The 20,707-nt window shown below is 42.6% G+C and overlaps 1 protein-coding gene across 1 annotated transcript; it reads right to left on the reverse strand.

The window, feature by feature from the left end:
• Nucleotides 1-650: 650 nt before the first annotated feature.
• casp23 (caspase 23, apoptosis-related cysteine peptidase) lies at nt 651-20,208 on the reverse strand. The gene is made up of 11 exons (XM_063192542.1): nt 20,080-20,208; nt 16,209-16,262; nt 15,985-16,058; nt 11,538-11,687; nt 10,895-11,074; nt 10,523-10,606; nt 10,172-10,348; nt 7,132-7,366; nt 6,859-6,960; nt 2,225-2,334; nt 651-1,879 (listed from the first exon to the last, which is right to left on the reverse strand). The coding sequence occupies exons 1-11, from the start codon at nt 20,141-20,143 to the stop codon at nt 1,784-1,786; spliced, it is 1,326 nt and encodes a 441-aa protein (XP_063048612.1). The 5' UTR covers nt 20,144-20,208; the 3' UTR covers nt 651-1,783.
• Nucleotides 20,209-20,707: the final 499 nt, after the last annotated feature.

Consider the following 20,707-nt stretch of genomic DNA (forward strand, 5'->3'; position numbering starts at 1 on the left):
TTCTGTTGTCCAGTCTTGTACTTTAAATGTCTGTATGAGCACTGTCTATGTCCATACTGTCTTAAGTCCATGTATAAGTACTGTCTATGTCTATACTGTCTATGTCCTTACCTAGATTAGTCTATGTCTGTATGGGAAAGCAAGAAATGTAATTTCAAATTCTTTGTATGACCAATGCATGTAAAGAAATTGACAATAAAACCTACTTGACTTGACTTGACTTGAGAAGTATAACTATGGCTGTTGGCAATCACAAACCACACCTCCCCCTCGAGAAATTCAGTAAGTAAGCAGTCTCCAGACCATATCTCGCTTGTGATATGGTGTGGTGTGAACCAAGCAAGCAGCTACAGTGAAGCAGCCTGCAGTTGACATGCCAACAGACAAAGCAAATGTTCAGAGGCAAACAGGCAAGGCACAGGAAGTTTTTATGAGCAGAAATGTACATCCAACTTTGACCTGCTGGTACCTGCTATTTTTGCTAATCACAGCACCCCCTATGGACTAAATCTCACCAACACCTTGGTGTGCATATTTTGTAGGTCTAGCTGGTCAACCAAGATGATATTTTCTCTTGCATAAGGTCACAAAAATGGCAAAACAACAAATTACTCTGAGGTTATACACAATGAACAGATTGTAATAAAGTAAAATAAACAATTAACAACAAAAAATGGAACATACACAACTCACAGTAAAGTTGAGAGTGGTGGCCCTACTCTAGTAGCAATGGTGGGGTGTCGTCCGCGCCAATGTCTTATCCTGAGCGTATCGCTCGGTGCGTAATTCCAAGTGCAATATAATGAAAAGGAAGAAAGGAGTCGCACACTGGAGCTGAATGCAGAATCAAAAACTGTATTAAACAAAGCCGAAAAAAGTAAATAAAACCGACAGACAGGGGACAAACGTTTAGGGTCTAGCCCATCATCAGTGTTCCCAGTTCCCCCTACTCTAGTAGCACCAGTGGGGGAGAGGTTTGGACTGGGATCATCTTGTGTGAGCAGAGGGCAAGGCCAGACAGTTTGTGCTGGTATACATTTGAAATAATATGCAGTAGAAACTAGTAGCTTTGTGAGACTCAACGTGTGCTAGAAAAACTACAACCACTCCTACCATCACCTTACTACTACTATGATTATTATTTATACTACTAATAGGCCTAATAATGATTATGACCTAAATTTTACCCCAATTCACAAAATACATACATGCAACTCATTGTGCTTTAAGAGTAGGAAAACATCGCTTTGATCTACATAACATAACATTACATTACACTTAGCGGACGCTTTCATTTGATTCAAAGCGACTTACAGTTATTATTTGTCAGGGCATTGGTTACAGTCCCTGGAGCAATGTGGGGTCAGGTCAGGGGGCATTCAATCCTGCAACCCCCAGATTGAAAGACCAGCTCTCTAACCACTAGGCCACGGCTGCCCCATAAACAACAACAAAATAAAACACCCCAGCGTACACTGTAGGTTGATAACTATTGTACTGGTCAACTGTGGTGCTATGTATTGTGTCTGTACACTTTGTTTTTATAGTGCACGTGAAAGATTATCAGGCTGTTTGATGTTTTTCCTGTCTTTTCAACTGCACATAAGATAGTGAGAAATTTGGCTGAGAAAAACCTCAGTTGAGAAACACTGCTCTATGGTCAGTGAGGTACCAGTGAATTGTCCGGGTGTTGGCATGACCTTCACCTTAATTGCTGGTTGCTATATTGTTGCTAGCTCTGCCGTGACTGCTGTGTGTGCAGACTGAGTCGGGCAGTTGTGACTCAGAGTCCTGGAAAGAGGTAAAACTTCTTCAAGAGGGTGGTTCTGTCTTTGCACGGCATTTGGCCTGGATGTTTATCCCTAAACGTCTTCTGCACCTAGGGGGACACAGTGCACCAGCAGTCCTTTTGCAGTCAACAAATACAATTGAAGACATAGGCACCTAATAAGACCACCTAAGACCTAATCACAGATTATCATGAGCAAGCAGTTGGAAATCTCACAAGTAGGTGAGTAGCAAAGTTAATAAACGTAAGGTCTTTAGTGTGTGCTATTTCCAATGTTGCTCTTGTCATTGTGTATTTCTGCTACAGTGCTTTACAAATTACCTGTCATACACAAGGGTCCAGTGCATGACAATCAATACCACTATCATATAGGGCCTACATGTACATATTTCAGAATTTGCATTATGTTTGTTTTTAAAGTGAGGCAGTATTTACCATCCTGAGCAGTTCCTCAATGTGTTCCTCATGGGCATGGTTGTTTAGTATATCCACGACAGTCTGAATGAATACAGTACCGGTCGTCGGGTGTCTGTATGACACAGTGTCTGTGGAGAAAGCAGTGGTCTTAACTACAAGCAACCAATGCTGGCACGGCAAAAAGAGCAGAAAGCAAGAAATATTGTAATAGAAAATATTATGTATCATGCTTTCAACTATTCATTACATCACATTACATTTAGCCTGCATTAACTACTTATACTGTACATTACATTAAGAGATGGTTCACTAAGAGCTGTAGAAGTAAGTAAGTAAGTAAGTAAATTTTATTTATAAAGCACATTTAAAAACAGTACAAAACTGACCAAAGTGCTGTACAGTGAAGGCTAGAGAGAAATCAAATAGATAAATAAACAAAGCACGGTGTGACGGTTTCTAAATCCCGGGCAGCAAGAGAGGGTTTGATGCTGGCGATGACTCTGATTTGGTGGTAACTATTTTTAATTACTGAGTTGATCTGTTTCTTGAAACAAAGTTCCGGGTCGAGAATAACCCCGAGGCTTTTTGCATATGGTTTCACGTAAGGTGAAATAGTGGATAAACTAGTCGTCACAGAGGGGAGTGATTTTGGGGGACCAAAAATTATAACCTCAGTCTTAGAGTCATTGAGTTGAAGAAAGTTATTGGTCATCCACCACTTAATGGCCTCTAGGCAGTCCAACAAACGCTCGGTGGAATCTGTGGATGTTAATGGTATGTACAATTGAGTATCGTCTGCATAGAAATGAAAAGAAACATTGTAATTGCGAATTATATCCCCTAGGGGGAGCATGTATAAACAGAAAAGCACCGGGCCCAAAATGGAACCTTGTGGGACCCCATATGAGACCGGAGCTGGTGAAGAGGAGGAGTGGTCGATGGAGACTGAAAACGTTCTGTTTAGTAGATAGGATTTGAACCAGAGTAGTGCTGTACCACTGATGCCCACCCGCCCCTCGAGGCGGTCAAGGAGGATATTGTGGTCCACTGTGTCGAAGGCTGCGCTGAGATCCAGTAGCACCAGGACTGCGTTCTCACCCGAGTCCAGAGTGAGGAGTAAGTCATTAGTGATCTTCAGTAGTGCAGTCTCGGTGCTATGAAATGGTCTAAAGCCAGATTGAAAGGGCTCTAGGATTGAATTTTGGGAGAGATAGGGGGACAGTTGGGCAAAAACAGCTTTTTCTAAAACCTTGACATAAAGGATAGCTTTGAGATAGGCCTATAGTTGTTAAGACAATTTGGGTCAAGATTGTGTTTCTTAAGCAGCGGCTGGACGACTGCGTGCTTGAATCTGGCTGGAACAGTACCTGATGTCAGGCAGGCATTTATAATCAGCAGTAGGGAGGGGCCTAAAACATCAAAAGCTTCCTTTAAAATAAGAGTGGGGACATCATCACCGGGGGAGGAGGTGGTCTTCATACGTCTGACAATGTCATTAAGGGCAGTAAGGGATAGAGGGTCAAAGTCAGAAAGAGTAACTGTTGCACAGGAAGGTGAGGTTGTATGAGGGGGGTGGGTTTGAGCTGGGGGCGGGAAGGTCGCTCTGATGTTCTCAATTTTTTGTGTAAAGAAGTTCAAAAATTCCTCACAAGTATGTGAGGTTGTGGTGGGGGCTGGTGAGAGAGGTGGGTTTATGATGGAGTTTATAGTGTTGAAGAGAATTTTGGGTCCATTTGAATGCTGGTTAATTAATATATTTGAAAAGAGCTTGGCTCTAGCTGCTTTGGCAGCTGACTGGAAGGATAGCAGGGCAGACTTAAAAATGTCAAAGGAGACAGTAAGGCGATCTTTTTTCCATCTCCGTTCAGCTCTGCGGCAGGCCTGCCTCAGTGAGCGTGTGTTCTCATCCAGCCATGCCTTAGATTTAAAAATTGAACGCTTGTAGCGGAGCGGAGCCACTACATCTAGAATCCCCAAGCAGGAAGTGTTGAATAAGGTAACCAACTCATCAGGGCTGCATGAGGTGTCTACTGCTGTAGACATTGTGGACAATTTCTTAAGTAAGGACATTTTTTTCTACAAAGAGGGCAGTGGTTTCAGGGCCCAGGCGGCGGGAGAGCTGTCCTGGGGCTTTGGCTGTCTGCGCAGGGTTTGGGATACTGATGTTAAAAAATATAGGCTTGTGGTCAGAAAAAGTGGCATCGTCCATAGATATATTCTCAACAGAGAAGCCATAGGATATAACTAAATCCAGAGTGTGGCCCAGTTTGTGAGTGGCTTGGTCTATATGTTGGGTGAGGCCAAAAGCATCCAGTGTTTCATAGAACTCCTTAACCATGGGTTTATCTGGACAGCAGACATGGATATTGAAGTCACCCACCAGTAATAAACGGTCATATTTAGAGACCGTCTGAGACAGAAAAAATGAAAAATCTTTAATAAAGTCTGCGTCATATTTGGGAGGTCTATATACTAGTGCACACAACAGTTGGCTTTGCTTGGACTCCACCTTCACACATTGTAATTCAAATGAGGAAAAAATGCTCAAGGAAGTCTTTTGAATTTTTAAAGCATCTCTAAAAACAAGAGCAACTCCACCACCTCGCCCAGTGGACCTTGGCGTGCTGATGAAGGAGCAGTTTGCAGGGCACAGTTCGCCGAAAGCAGCAGACTCACCAACTCCAGCAGATATCCAAGTCTCTGTTAAAAATAACAAGTCCAAGTCATGACGAGAGAAAAAGTCATTGAGTATAAAGGTCTTATTTAACACTGATCTACAGTTGACCAGGGCTGCCTTAGCCTTGGTGTGTGACACTTCCCGTGAGCAATGTGAGTACTCCAATAGCAGAATGTTCCCAATGTTTACCCCACCACTGCGAAAGCGAGATCTAGGCCTATTTGAGACGGCAGGTGCTGAGGATGGTAGTGGGATTATGGGGATGTGGCAGGAGTAATTAATGTCCCAGGTCTCATGCGTCATCATAGGCCTCACTAAAACGGGGATTGGTCCAATGTTCGGAGGAGAGAGATCAGCAAGACCCTCATACTGTTGTGGTTGAGTGGCACATAAAGGTATCACAGGAGGGTCAAGCTGGGCACTATGTCAGACTCTATGTGATAAATGCTTTAGCAAGTTTGAGGTAAGCAGCCTGGTTCCTTCTGCACTGAGATGGAGTCTGTCAGTATCAAAGAGGTCATGTCTGGTCCAAAAAGAGTCAAAGTTTGAGAGAAAATTATAGCCAGCTGCTAAGCAAAAGTGACAGAGCCACTGATGCAGTCCATAGAGACGACTGAAATGCTCATTTCTCCTGAAGGGAGAGGGAAAGGGACCTGATAAAATGCACTGTGTTCCCAGGGATTCAATTTGAAGTTCCTAAAATTCATCATGCAGTCTGGCAGATTTTCTATCCATAAGATCATTTGACCCAATGTGAATGATAACAGTCTTTACTGACTTATGGTGTTCAAGCAATTTGGGGACAGTGTTAATAAAATCACTAGTCTTGCCATTGGAAAAGCAATAGGTGACACCAGCAGAAAGTTTCACTCCCTTAATGTAGGAGTCGCCAAGCAGGAGGATTTCTGGCGTTGTGGTACCTCTATGCATGTAAGTAGGGATGTTGAGGGGACGACTTAGTACAGCAGAAGACTGAGCCGCCAGGGCAGCACTGGCACCGTTCCAGCCGCGGCCGTAGGGTCTGGAAGTTGAGAAGAGGATCTCCGATGGGTGACGTCATCACTCGTTGAAGGCATACTGAGGGTGTTCGAAGCTAGCTTGCATTGTGGAGTTCGATCAACTGTAGCTGAAACTCGGCCTGGTTCTGAACTGCAGACGGCGGATATACACCGACGATGCTTTTTACATCTTGGGGTTGGCAGTGGAGAAGCACGGCGTTTTCTGGTTTTCTGGATGATTTCTACCGGTGTGTCATCATGGGCAACGGCGCTCGAGGCGCACCTAGCTTTCAACTGGCTGGGCGAGCTGGTGGCAACAGGTTGCAATCCTGGCTGATCCGTGGAGGATAGCGCAGCCCTGGACGTAGCCTTCGGATATCCCGAGGAGTCACCCGAGGCAAGCGACTCCACCGTGGATTGTTCGGAGTCCGAGACTGACTCCAGCGGAGCAAAGAAGTTTGCGAGAGGGAAGGTGAACTCGTTACCATCGGGGACCACCACTGGAGTTGAACATCCACGACCTTTTGTCGCCGCGACCACTGTCCAGGAATCAGACAGCGCAGCCGGATTCATAAACCTGGGGGTCCTTCTGTTGGAAGCGCCAGGTTTTGCTGGTGGATGCAAGGAATCTAACCGAGAGAGGAGTACAGAGTGTCGCCGATAGGCATCGTCCAGGAGGGCTTTTATGGAACGAAACTCTAACCTCAGGCTGCGTGCATCGGGGTTCGGTGAGAAGGCAACAGCAGGGAGGCAAACCTGAGTTGACATAGTCCATGTACTTTAAGCCGGTGGAATATTGTCTATGTAAAAAACGTCTTTGAACTTTAAGGTTATAAAAACAGGTAAAAACTTTGTCTCGTCGCGTGAGCTTAACTTCGAAGCAGGACGCGGTGCATGCGTGAATACGGCCAGAGTGAGAAAATCAATAAGTAGTACAACAGCAAAACTGTGATGCTGTAGCTGCTAAGTGGTACTACCAGGAGTGCAGGATCTCATACAGATGAAGTCCTTCTCGCGGTGCTCCTTCCTACGCCTAGACATGGGGACGATGTCAGCAACCATCACATCTCCGTCTTCCTCTGAAAAACAAAAATGACCTGTATTAAACCTTGTATTGTGATTTGTGGGTCTCTAGTAGCAATCGTACAAGGATGAGGGCTAGACCAACTCACCAGGCATGTATTTTTGACTGCAAGTCGGGTTTTCAAATTCACAAGGCTAAGCAATGTATGTAACATGGGTTGATTTACCTCCTCTACATGCCTGAATGAGGATGACTTTGGGTTTGTCACGCAGTGCAGGGCAACCTTCAGTGTTGAGGTGGGCAAAAATGGAGTTGACTGGTAGAATGTCCTCCAGGGCGACACTGTAGGACACTCCACAGATGCCATCCTGAGTACCATGGGACATCACCACCACAAAACAGCTATCTGAGCCTTCATGTTCCCGTCTGTGAGCAAAGTCTTCTAGAGCAGCTTCCATGCCCTGGAAATGCATAGAAAATATTGTGTCTTATCACCCGGTGAATAGACTGAACATCTTCTGTTTCGCTGAGCAGGTGTCCATTATTACCTGAGAATGGGACACCTATGATCTCATGCGGGTGTGCGTGCCTTTAACGTAGTTGTGCATAGAATACTGACAATATTTAAATGAAAACCTTAGAGAAATCATGCGGATGATATACCATCAGCATTCCAAACGAAGATTCTATGCACGACTAAGATAGATGCACGCATGCATTACAAAGTTTGGTCAATGGATTCTGGTGCAGTTGGTTTGGCAGTTGGCACATCTCGACAGCCGCTATCCCGTAGCCTTTTTAAAGGGACACTGTGCAGGAAATGGTCAAAAAAGGTACTGCAACTATGCTGCTCATTGAAACTGGGCTGCCTATTGCCAAATTTGATCTTTATATGAAAGTTTACTAAGTAATAAACAAATATTTTCTAGTATGGTCCAAGTACAGTCATTTTTGTAGCTAAAAATGGCTATTTTTGGAAATTCAAAATGGCGGACCATGGAGAAGATCCCCCTTTTCATGTATGAAAAGTGCAATTTTTCCAGTCATAATGAATACTTAGAATTTGAGGCTGGTGGTAAGTATTCATGAAAAAGGTAACATTAGTGAATGGGCAGCATGAATTCTAGAAATAAACAACTAAAAATCTCACACAGTGTCCCTTTAAGACAGTCTAACATGGGTATTTTTAAATAGATATTCATGCACGGAAGATAGTTTCAAACGGACAGCATTAAGACAGCAAGGCTACAAGCCTATCTCCTGCAGCAAGATCATCTGCGAGACTCAGCAAAATGAGCAACTTTAAATAACCTATGAATGAACGTAGCCTAATAACAAACAAAATGTCTGATGACTAAACAAATCATAGCCTAACGAGGAATAACCCCAGAATCAAAGCAATGTTTAAATAAAATCTAGCAAAGTGACCTGCCTGCAACATTGTTGCCTGAAATGTAGTAGGCCTAAGTGGTGCCATAGCAACAAAGGAAGCGCAGTGGCTAATTGTTAAACAAAGCCTTGAACCAACAAATTACTAAATCATTACTTGAATGCTGGGAAATGTGTGATAATCGGAATAACGTCCTTCAAGGTGTCCCGATATCAAGGGAAAAATGGATTTGGCAGAAGCCGTCTGGCTGTTACTTAGAACGCTTTGCCTCTTCCATTATTTCCCTCGATATCGGGACATCTCGTTGGCCGTTATTCCTTACAAATCTTCACGTTATCATTGTACCTGGGGTATTGCTAGGTGCAGTTTAGGACTATATTATTACCCCCCCTCCTGAAATTAGATATTTCTCTTGATTTCTCAGTGAGAATGACCATTATTACAGTTTCTCTTATTCTGGAAACAAAATACACTGCTGGAGATAATGTCCAATAATTTGAATTGTTGTAGCCCCTTCTCTACCAGATTTTAATCTGGGGTGTACTCACTTTTGTGAGTGCATGTTCAAACATTAATGGCTGTATTTTGTTTTTTTCTGAGTGAACAAGAAATGTAAGCGGTTAAATATGTTGTTAAAAGGTCACTAATCATTGTGTCAAAGTGAAATTTCTGTAATGCTTTCCTATGAAAATATATACTCAAAAATCTGCAAAACTGTGAGGGGTCTATTCACTTTCGTGATATACTGTAAATCCTCATCCCGTTTAGCATGTGCTCCGGATTTCACATATGATGACAGTGAATTTGAAAGGTTTGGATTTGCGTCGTAAGACCACTCATTTTCGACACGCAAGAAACGTTATTTTATCTTTTGTGCAAAACTGTGTTAGAGACTACACATGCGCCTCGCATATCTGACGTGAACCGAGGCACAGCCAACCCTACCGCTGCACCACGTCGGACATGCAACGTCTGTTGTGTAGTCCAAATAATTACATATTTTTGCACACACACAACTCAAAAATCGCCTGCCAAGTGAAGTCAACAAGCACACCATTGGTTGTTATTAATTCTGAGGCACAGCATATGTGTGATCGACGGGGAAATGCGGATCGGAATGATGTGGGTCGGAAAATAGCTTTGATCAGTCCATTAGGCCTACAGCCCAGTCAAAAGTTTTTGCCTTCCCAGCCCCACGAGCCGCCCGGAATGGGTGGAGACTTAGGTGCCCCCCACTATGGATTTTGGCCCATTTCTACATGGCAAATTGTTCCAGCTGGTAATAATACCGGCCTCAACTATGTAGTTGAACAAGAATACAGCCAGCCTCAAACTCCACCCAAAAACATGAGAAGAAAACGAATGTTGCAAGACTAAGCACATCTCTTGCAGCCTTCAAGAAACAAGTAAAGACCTTCCTCTTTCGAGAGCATCTACTAGACTAATGCTTGAGCTGGCCTAACCCCAGGGCAGACTCTTGACATGATGTTTAGTTTAGTTTGTGTGTGTGTATGTGTTTGTGTGTGTGTACTCTTTATTTAAAAAAAAAAAAACTAACCCCTCTTTGCAATTGCACTTGTTGTTCTGTATATTTCATGTGCACTTTGTATTTGCTAGTGATGTTGCCTTGATTATGTCCTCTTTTGAGTCGCTTTGGTTATAAAGTGTCTGCCAAATGCAATGTCATGTACAGTAATGTAATGTTGGGATGTTGTGAATTCAAGAACCTTGATTAAATATGCCACAATGAAACCACAAATGAAACCACAATTATCTAAAAATAAAACTCCTAAAATAATAAACAAAAATAATGAACCATTGTGCTATTACATTAACTATTTTCCCCCACCACTTCACGTAAAACTAGCTGTGGTACCTGGGAGGTCAGATTCCTAAGTGTCACCACCACGTATCCCAGTAGTTCAAGAAGGACTCTCATCCTGTGCTCATCAATCTCTGCCCCACATCTGTAATCATGGTGCACAAAATCTAAATTGTTGATGATCAAAGCCAAGCGACTCCTTCTTGCCGATTTGTCAAAAGACAAGTAGATCTGGACAGAAGAGAAGAGTTGGAAAGACGTTAGAGCAAGAAAGTCATACTGTAGTTGTTAGGCATTTAATGTTTGAGGGATATTTGTTAAATAAATTCTAAGATAATGCCAAATAATAGAGTAAACATATTCAGAGGTATTTATTGTGTTTTATTGTGTTGAGTAAATACCTACATCATCTTTGTCTGACTGGAGCTTGTCACGCTTGAACTCTGGTTGACACAGTTTAAGAGATGACGGGGCTTCAGGCTGGGAAATCTGAGGATAAAGACACCGACATCAACTGCACATACAGTATACAGCAAACTTGTGTAAAACAAGAGGAATTATTTTTTTCAGGGAAAAACTACTGCTTGACTGCTTGAAATGGCATATCTATTTGTAGAATATCAGAAAAGTTTTGTTTAATTGTGTGGGCTGCAAGTTGCATTGGAAGTTGAAATGAATGGTATTAAGAGCATACACAACTAAATATGTCAAAACTATTACACTTTATAGAGTGAACCTATCGTTTCTGATCTTTGTCTTGGTAGTAATGTGTTATACCTTCAACTGTCCACAGCCCAAATTTGCACAATGTTTGGCGTTGATGTACGGCCCTTTCCATTCCCTTTGGCACTGCCAGCAGAATTGGTATGTGCGGCCCATCTTGGAGGTGCAAATGGAGCATTGCACACACAAGTTGTTCAGGTCTGCTCTCTCCACATTGGACTGGCAACCTGGGCACTGTGGGACAGGTTAAAAGAAACACACTTTTGAAATGGTCAAGACGTCATCCATCACACAGTGGAAGGACCTGCTAGGAACAAGATACAGTCATCCGAGGTTACTAGCTTGCTAGCCTGGTCTTACTGACAACTATGCCTTATATTGATTGTGTTCAGAAGGTCTGGACGTGCAGAATTGAGCACTGATTTCAGGTGGACTTTGTTTAAGTTCTAAGAGATTGGACCTCCTTTGGTCGTGACTCGTGACGTATGTATTGCACCATTTCCTAGACATTACAACCAACGAGATAAGCAACTCTTTTTTTATTTACAGTGAAATAATCGTCTAGGACTTACTAACAATATCAGTTAGATTTAATAATGTGAGTCAAGTTTATATTTTCTTCCTGTAATATGAGTAATGTTTTGTTAAATTAGTGTTTTATTGAAATGTTGGTTTGTGGGGAAAAAAATAAACTTACAGTTTTGTAATCGCATAGTTTCGAGGCAGTGAGAGTTGCAATAGTTTCTTCAAAATACTGTTGCTTCTCTGGCTTGAGATGGACCAGCTCACGAAGTCTTTGATATGATATGCCAGCGCCACATCTTGGGCAGGTGAACTCAGTATGCTTCTAAAAAGTTAAGAAAAACAAAGAAAAGAAGTCTGAAATATGTTTGTAGCCCCATAATGCATGCCGCTCCACCATCTGTAATGGTCCTTGAAAAGGGCCTTTAGTAATGCACCATGACTCATTGCCATTCAAGTAACGGCAAATCTATAACGCTGTGTCTTAACAGGATAAAGGGTCAAATATACACCTATTGTTGAGGTGTTCCAATATCACTCTCTCTCTCTCTCTCTAAGTGGGCTCTGACATAAACCAGTGGAAACAGAAGCACTAATCCTTTGAACCAACCCTATTCACAGCCCGGACATCGCCATGGTAGACTTGTTGATCAGGGTATGGAACTACTGGCTAACTTTTACAGTATATGACATATGCTGGGAGGCGTGGTTGGAGGCAGGGTGGATGCAACAAACTGTATAGTGTTTTTGGGCCATTTGCATTTCAATACAGTGAGATCAAAGGCAATTTTCATGCTGGCATGACAAAGTCTATTCTATTCTATTACATTACATTACACTTAGCTAGCACTTTTATCCAAAGCGACTTACAGCTATTACAGAGCATTGGTTACAGTTCCTGAAGCAATGTGAGGTTAGGTGCCTTGCTCAAGGGCACCTCTGCCATGGAGGGAGGTGTAGGGAGTGGTAAGGGTGGGGATTAAACCTGCCACACTGTGATCTACTGTCCAACTCCCTAACCATTACACCACGGCTGTCACCACAATCACAGACGAATCATCTAATCCACCTCTTTCTGTGTGTAGTTGTCCTTCTACCAGTGTTGAAACATGTTAAATGCAGTGTTCATGGTGTGAAGCAAGTGTATCCAGTTAATTACATGATCCTAGAGTAGAGTAGTATGCACTTTGTTTAATAGTTTACTTCCACAACGTATGCTGCCCGTTCACAAGTGGTATGTTTTTCATGTAAATGCAGTATGCACATCATCAATTTCTCCGTGACCAGATGCTGTTACAAATATGTAGGCTATGTATATGTACCAGGGCTTAACACTAACACACGCCAGGTAGCCAAATGCGGGTGAAAGTCGGCGTTGGCTAGTAGATACCGAAGGTTCACTAGCCATTCTGGCGGGTCCGTCACTATTCTAAATGATGAGGCACCGCATTTTGTAGTTTTTTCCCTCGGACCGTCTTTGCTACAAACGCAATGCAATGCGATTTCGCGAGCCTACAATACCCATGAAGCACCTGTGTCACGTGTCACCTGTGTCTCACGCAGGAGAGGAATCTGCAGATAGAGCTAGAATATGAGTGGCAGCAGCGAGCTACCAGCACATCAGCGCGCGTTTGGAAATGTCACTGAAACCTTCACGTGAAAATAAAGTTCATCTCAACTGACCTGTTTTGGGATCTGTCATTAGTACAATGCATAGTAGTAGTGGACATTAAAATGACCAAGGCGAGAGGAGAACACCTCAGTCTTGAGAAAGTCTTGAGACTAATTAGCGCAGTGATAAGACAAGGACACATGCGGCATTAATAATGTTCGGTTAAATCATTTTCTGATTTGCCTGTATGTCTTCATACCTTAATATTCCTCCATGTTTCTTGTGCCGTTGTTCCCGACTGTCAAACGGGGCTTAAACAGTAGTAGCCTTCCAGACAGTACAAAATCATGTCCCATGTCACTTTGCATGTGCCCATTTTGCTTTGCGTCCGTTTATATTTTAAACAACTCAATATTAAACGGAATGAAAGGAAGTCGTAGCTCCTTCTGTAGTTACCGGCCGCATATGTGTGTGCCTTCTAGTAGATAGCCTACTTTTATGAGAAAATATTCCAGAAGAGGTGTTATTCCACATCCATGACCGAGGACATGCGAAGCTTGGCAATGACTTTGCACTATCTACTTTGCGCATCGAAAGTGCCCTTCAGATCAAAGACGGGAATATTTTGCTCTCATGTAGCTTACATTTGTGCCCATCCACAACACTGTGCTTGGTGTTTCTGCACGGCTATGCCATTCCTCAAATAAGTTAATCTGTTCTTATAGCATGCATGGACCAGTTAACAACAATTCTAGTTATTAGGCCCTATATTATATTATATTATATTATGTTATATTATGTTATATTATCCTACATTACATTATTACAGCCTATTGTATAATTCATTAAAGCTGCTATGATGGTTAAGAAAATTATGGCTAGTGAAAAGGCCCAATGGCTAGTGAGTCACGAAAACCACTAGCCAAAATGGCTGGTAAGCGAAAAAGTTAGTGTAAAGCACTGATATGTACTGTATGGCATACACAACTAAGCCTACATGGAAAGTCACTCCAGGAGAAATTTAAAAATCTGGGGATCTGCAGTACACTGTGCATTTTGTTCCAATTGTCCCTGTATGGTTGCCAATCAAGATCACATTACGGCAGCGTTTCTTAACTGGTGGGTCGGGACCCAAAAGTTGGTCGCGGAGGGGTTCTGGGTGGGTCAAGCAGCTGTGGTGTAAAAATGTATTAATTCACCCTTTTATTGTCACAAGATGTGGTATTGAATAAATTACTTTGATGTCGAAGAGGGAGTGAAACATGGTTCACTCTCCTCTCCTGTAGATAGACATGTTACATGTCAACAGACAAAGCAAATTCTGATGCATATTTATGAAATGCATTATTATAGACACAAGCCACCCTGCACACAAACTGTTCAGCCTCCTGCCCTCTGGAAAGAGGTACAGGCGCCTCCGTTCCCGTACCACCAGGCTGGCGAGCAGCACAATGCACCAAGCGATCAAGATGCTGAACACTCAACCCACTCTCCCTCCACTGTCAGCCTCTAGCCAGCAAGGCCACTGACAACCCCCCCCCCCATCCCCCACCACCATATCTGCGACTGAACATTCCACCTGCACTACTATACTTGTGACTGAACTTTCAACCTGCACTAACTCAAAACATGCACACACACACACACACACACACACACACACAAGCACACTGCACTTTCTGCACTAAACCCAAACATACACACACTGACACACACACACACACACACACACACACACACACACAGACACACGAACACACACACAGACGCACACCGCACCTTCTACCTGCACTAAACACATACACACACATACACACACACACACACACACTGCTGCTGGTGTACTTGACAGACCTTTTTAATATTTATTTTTCTTCAAAATGCTACTATTACCATGTCAGAACGCTATAAAGGACTTTTTTAGGAAAAGCACAAAAGCACAACAATACCTCTTAATGTATGTCCTCTACAAGTCTTCTGTTGTCCAGTCTTGCACTTTAAATGTCTGTATGAGCACTGTCTATGTCCATACTGTCTTAAGTCCATGTATAAGTACTGTCTATGTCTATACTGTCTATGTCCTTACCTAGATTAGTCTATGTCTGTATGGGAAAGCAAGAAATGTAATTTCAAATTCTTTGTATGACCAGTGCATGTAAAGAAATTGACAATAAAACCTACTTGACTTGACTTGACTTGATATCAAATGTTATATTTTTGATCATTACCATATTTGAAGATTCCGATGGTGCGAGAAGAATTTTGTAGACAGCGTAATGACATGGACAATTGGGGGTCTCAAGACTATTCCAGTTAAGAACCACTGCATTACGGAATACATTACATTTAACATGTAACTTACATAGCTAATTGAAAAATACTGAATGTGAAAGCCCACCTAGGAACCTCCCATTGTCATTGTGACACAGCACACAATGAAACTGCATTTATGCCTCAACCTTGCAAGGGGGCAGCCCCAACTGGCCGCCCAAGGGAGCAATGTAGTATGCTCAGGTTACCTCAGTCATGGAGGAGGAAGCGTAGAGAGCAACAGTTAACTCCCATCTCCCACCATCGGAAGTCGACCCATGACTGCCCTATTCCAGCTGAATAGCAATGAACTTCATGTCATCACTTCTTCATCGTTTTGTCTGCAAGATTAGGTATCCACCTATATATACATTGCAGTGGTGTAGTCTACTTTTCTATGGTGGGTATACTGTATATTTGAGCATTTTTTGAAGTGGGTGTACTGTGTATTTGTGCTATTCAAAACAATGGATCAATCCATTTTAAATGGGTAGCCTATACTGAAATCCCTGAAATTTAGAAGTGGGTAGGCCTATACTCCGTATACCCGCGTTCTACGTAGACTACACCACTGATACATTGAGAGAATAATCACTTAAGATTGTCTCTGATTTGGGAAAAAAAAATACACGTTGTTTCTGTCCCTTGTCTCTGGTATGTCTACTCAAGGTCAAGGTACTGCATAGCCTAATACCCTCACTTGTTCAAGCTGGTACTGGATCCACGTAATCAGGTAATCAGGTGGTATGGGATGATGACGACATGGCAGCTGAACTGCAATGAAAGCATAGACTTTTTTTTACTGATGTCAGTGGGTTACGTTATCAAAAGACAGTCGATCAAAAGGCTATAGGCCTACAGTATGATATCGCATACCACTTATTGTGTATTGGTTCACTGAGGAAGATACAAAAAAATACTTACGTGATGAACTGATGCGTTTATTATTTAGGCCTACTTCTTCATAGCAGGGTTGAACTGTGCATGTAAAACACAACGAAAATTTTACATTCTACATTTGGAATTCATAACGTTGTCTGCGTGGTCAACACGTACTGGTGTCAAGCGCCCCACAGCTTTCCGCAGCTACCCGCAGCTACTCTGGACTTTACGGTCCCATTCACTTCAATTCATTTTTTCGCAGCCAGAACAGGTTTTACAGATTTCGGACTGTGCCGACGCCGCTGGTGTCGTGCGAGGAAAACAACAATTGTGTCGGACGCTACACCTGGTCATGGAACGACATGCGTAACAAGAATGATCATAACTTGTGTCATTTCGAAGATAATTAAAGAAAACCATTTTCACAATGGGACTTCTCATAGACCTGTTTTTGCATGTCTCTCATCTCTTTGCATGTTGACTGTGCAATCACCGTGACAAGTTAACAAGGTGCACGGCGCACAGCTGTATGCGTCCAAAAAAGAAGAATAGCATTTCACGATGTACATCTGGAAATAATTCACATCAAAGTGAAGTGTTATTACATAGGGCACCATGGTAATCAATATGTGTGTAAGAACATGTGAAAAAAATAAATCGGTCAGTTTGTCAAAGAAGACACAAAAGATATGCACCACAATGCACAGTATGCACCACACCGTGCTTTTCAATTATATAAAGAACAAATACTGACGGCACGAATGTTTCTTCCCTCAATAATCCCACGTCACATATCAATCAAGCAACTGAGCTAATGTGGCCACAAAGGGGCGGTATTGTACGCTACGCTGACACATTCGAAGTCCTCAGATACAGATAGGCCTACAGTCATGAATTACCTGACAAATTGCTGCTAGGCTATTGCAGTGGGAGCGCTACACTAAAGAACTGTGTCCCATATCTGCCCCTTTCATATTCATACATTGACAATTGAATTGACAAATGAAATACTAATATTTTACTGCGTCTTTTACAGGTGCCCGTATTCTTCAAGTCTGTCGTTACAGCGCAACGACGGTCAGCGCAGATGTGGCGATGTGAACACTCTTGCATTACACCTTTTGCATGTTGTACATGTCTCCAATCTTTTTGCATGTTGACTGTGCCGTCACAATTTCATGGTTAGGCAACAATGTGCACGACCAGAACAATGTAGGCCTACATATTGAAGGAACATCGTGGCATGATTAAAGTAAGGAACTTCGTACCACACATGTAGCCTAGTGCAAAAGGAAAATGCCTCATTTCTCTAAGCAGACAGACACTGTGGATATGCAGATACACGGTGTGCAATGACATGCCCCTGAATGATACGCTGAAGAAATACTGAAGGCACCTATTCAGCGAGCTGAATAAGCCTAATAATGTAGGCCCATATCAGGGGTGAGGTAACACAGCCTACACGTGTAGGCCTATTCAAATTGAATATTAAGGGGCCTTGAACCCACAATATGCAGAATGGCAGGCATGGCTGCATCCAAGCTATGCGCTTCATGGTGTTTGACCACACATCTCTTCGTTGTGCACCCCATCACTTCATATGCCTAGGCCCACTTCAGGAAGCAAGGACGTAATTATGCTGGGAGAATACATTCAATAGCATATGGTTTATGTAGATCTGTGAATCAAAGAAAAGGGGGGCGCACCTTGCATCAATTTGATGCAAGGTGCGCCCCCCTTTTCTTTTATTCTAAGTATTCATTTGGGACAGCACCCTTAAAAGTTATCAAGAAACCTGAGTGAAGCCTGCTACCTACTTGATTTATGTAGATCTGTGCCCACATGGTAGGCCTATTAGCCTACACCCTCCCATTCACTCAATCCATTTTTTGGAGCGATAACAGGTTGCCTACAGACAAACGGGCGGTGCCCACGCCGCTGTTGCTGTGCGAGGAAAACAACAATTGTCTCGGATGCTAAACATGGCCATTAAACGGCTTGCTGATCAAGAATGGCATTTCCCGCATCAGGTCGAAGATAATCAAAGACATTCTCATCGCAATGGCCTTTGCCATTCACTCATCGTTTCAATCTCTCCAACTTTGCCTATGTTCACCGTGCAACTACCCTGACATGACAATAGGTATCCTATATCTTCCAACTACACATACAACGACACGGCAGCGCTTTTCATGTTGTAGTTTTTCACAGTAAACTTTACTGTCCCGACATGGTAATACGCAACCTGTAGGCTATTACCGTGTAACACACCAAGAACACAAAAAATGCTTTAGTCCTCCGAATTTGAACACATCTCACCACAAAAACACGCAGTGCGAACCACACAGTGTCCCTGAATGACATGCAGGACAGATAGGGGGGCACCTACATATTGCTGCTTCTCAAGCGCACGGCACATTTCAATCAAAACTAAGTCATAGGACCACCTAGGCTACATAATACTCCTCGTAATAGTAATAATGAATGTTGCTGAAATTACAATAATAGTCATTCACAAAAATATCACATGCAGCAACAGAAATACTCATGATTAGGCCTATCTGTAGGCCTAGGGGCGACATCATTTCACGTTCTCCTTCGAGCTTTACGCTGCAGCCTTATGAGGCCAGCAGATGGCACCAGTCAATCATATATAGATTGGAGACATGTACAACATGCAAAAGGTGTAATGCAAGAGTGTTCACATCGCCACATCTGCGCTGACCGTCGTTGCGCTGTAACGACAGACTTGAAGAATACGGGCACCTGTAAAAGACGCAGTAAAATATTAGTATTTCATTTGTCAATTCAATTGTCAATGTATGAATATGAAAGGGGCAGATATGGGACACAGTTCTTTAGTGTAGCGCTCCCACTGCAATAGCCTAGCAGCAATTTGTCAGGTAATTCATGACTGTAGGCCTATCTGTATCTGAGGACTTCGAATGTGTCAGCGTAGCGTACAATACCGCCCCTTTGTGGCCACATTAGCTCAGTTGCTTGATTGATATGTGACGTGGGATTATTGAGGGAAGAAACATTCGTGCCGTCAGTATTTGTTCTTTATATAATTGAAAAGCACGGTGTGGTGCATACTGTGCATTGTGGTGCATATCTTTTGTGTCTTCTTTGACAAACTGACCGATTTATTTTTTTCACATGTTCTTACACACATATTGATTACCATGGTGCCCTATGTAATAACACTTCACTTTGATGTGAATTATTTCCAGATGTACATCGTGAAATGCTATTCTTCTTTTTTGGACGCATACAGCTGTGCGCCGTGCACCTTGTTAACTTGTCACGGTGATTGCACAGTCAACATGCAAAGAGATGAGAGACATGCAAAAACAGGTCTATGAGAAGTCCCATTGTGAAAATGGTTTTCTTTAATTATCTTCGAAATGACACAAGTTATGATCATTCTTGTTACGCATGTCGTTCCATGACCAGGTGTAGCGTCCGACACAATTGTTGTTTTCCTCCCACGACACCAGCGGCGTCGGCACAGTCCGAAATCTGTAAAACCTGTTCTGGCTGCGAAAAAATGAATTGAAGTGAATGGGACCGTAAAGTCCAGAGTAGCTGCGGGTAGCTGCGGAAAGCTGTGGGGCGCTTGACACCAGTCCAACACGTCCCGTTTAGCCTACTTTCGGTTTCACTTGGAAGAATAGCTACTAGGAAATTGTTTAAAATAGCAATATGGTACACCTAACACAATTGTTCTGGAACAAATGCACCCGTCTGTGTTAATGATTAGGCTACGTTAATCTTAACCAAGTAGAGTGGACTAAGAACATTTAGCCTATTTCTCTGCTATTATGTCGACAGCACTCTGCCCGTAGCCTAACCTCAAAACGGCTAAAAACAAACGACAACATATTTTAGATGAGATGTTATGTTAGCCTACTTTTGTTGTTCCGTAGTGTTGCAGCCGTATCTGTAGAAATCACGTCCATAAGAGAGGTGTCCATAAATTCAAGATTTCTTTTTGGAGAAGTTTACAGTGACCAAAAAGTTTGCTGACCCCGGTTTAGAGCTCGACTATGGAGACTGCCGTCTTTTCAGCCGCTCCGGTGTGCAGCTATTCTGGACTTTACGGTCCCATTCACTTCAATTCTTTTTTTGTTGTTGAGTTTTACAGATTTCGGACCGTGGCGACGCCGCTGTCGTCGTGCGAGGAAAACAACAATTGTCTCTGGTGCTAAACATGGTCATGGAACGGCTTCAAGAATGATATGTGTTGTGTCATTTCGAAGATAATTAAAGAAAATCTTATTACGATGGGATTTCTCATAGGCATGGTTTTGCATGTTTCTTATCTCTTTTCATGATGACTGTGCTATCACCGTTACAAGTTTACAAGGTGCACAGCGCACAGATGTATGCATACAAAAAGGAAGAATACATTTCACGGTGTAATTCTGAAAATAATTCACTTCAAAGTTAAGTGTTATTACATAGGCACCATGGTCATCAATATGTGTGTAAGAACAAGTGAAAAAAACAAATCGGTCAGTTTGTCAAAGAGGAGATGG

This window comes from Engraulis encrasicolus, unplaced genomic scaffold, assembly GCF_034702125.1.
Source record: "Engraulis encrasicolus isolate BLACKSEA-1 unplaced genomic scaffold, IST_EnEncr_1.0 scaffold_145_np1212, whole genome shotgun sequence".
Taxonomy (NCBI): domain Eukaryota; kingdom Metazoa; phylum Chordata; class Actinopteri; order Clupeiformes; family Engraulidae; genus Engraulis; species Engraulis encrasicolus.

Excerpts from the sequence above, each read along its gene's own strand:
- casp23 (XM_063192542.1), bottom strand. The coding sequence starts at position 20,143 with ATGGACACCTCTCTTATGGACGTGATTTCTACAGATACGGCTGCAACA. Across the intron at positions 16,059-16,208 it reads TAAACGCATCAGTTCATCAC|TTCAGCTGCCATGTCGTCAT; the intron begins GTAAGTATTTTT and ends CTTTCATTGCAG. Across the intron at positions 10,349-10,522 it reads TCCAGTCAGACAAAGATGAT|ATCTACTTGTCTTTTGACAA; the intron begins GTAGGTATTTAC and ends TCTTCTGTCCAG.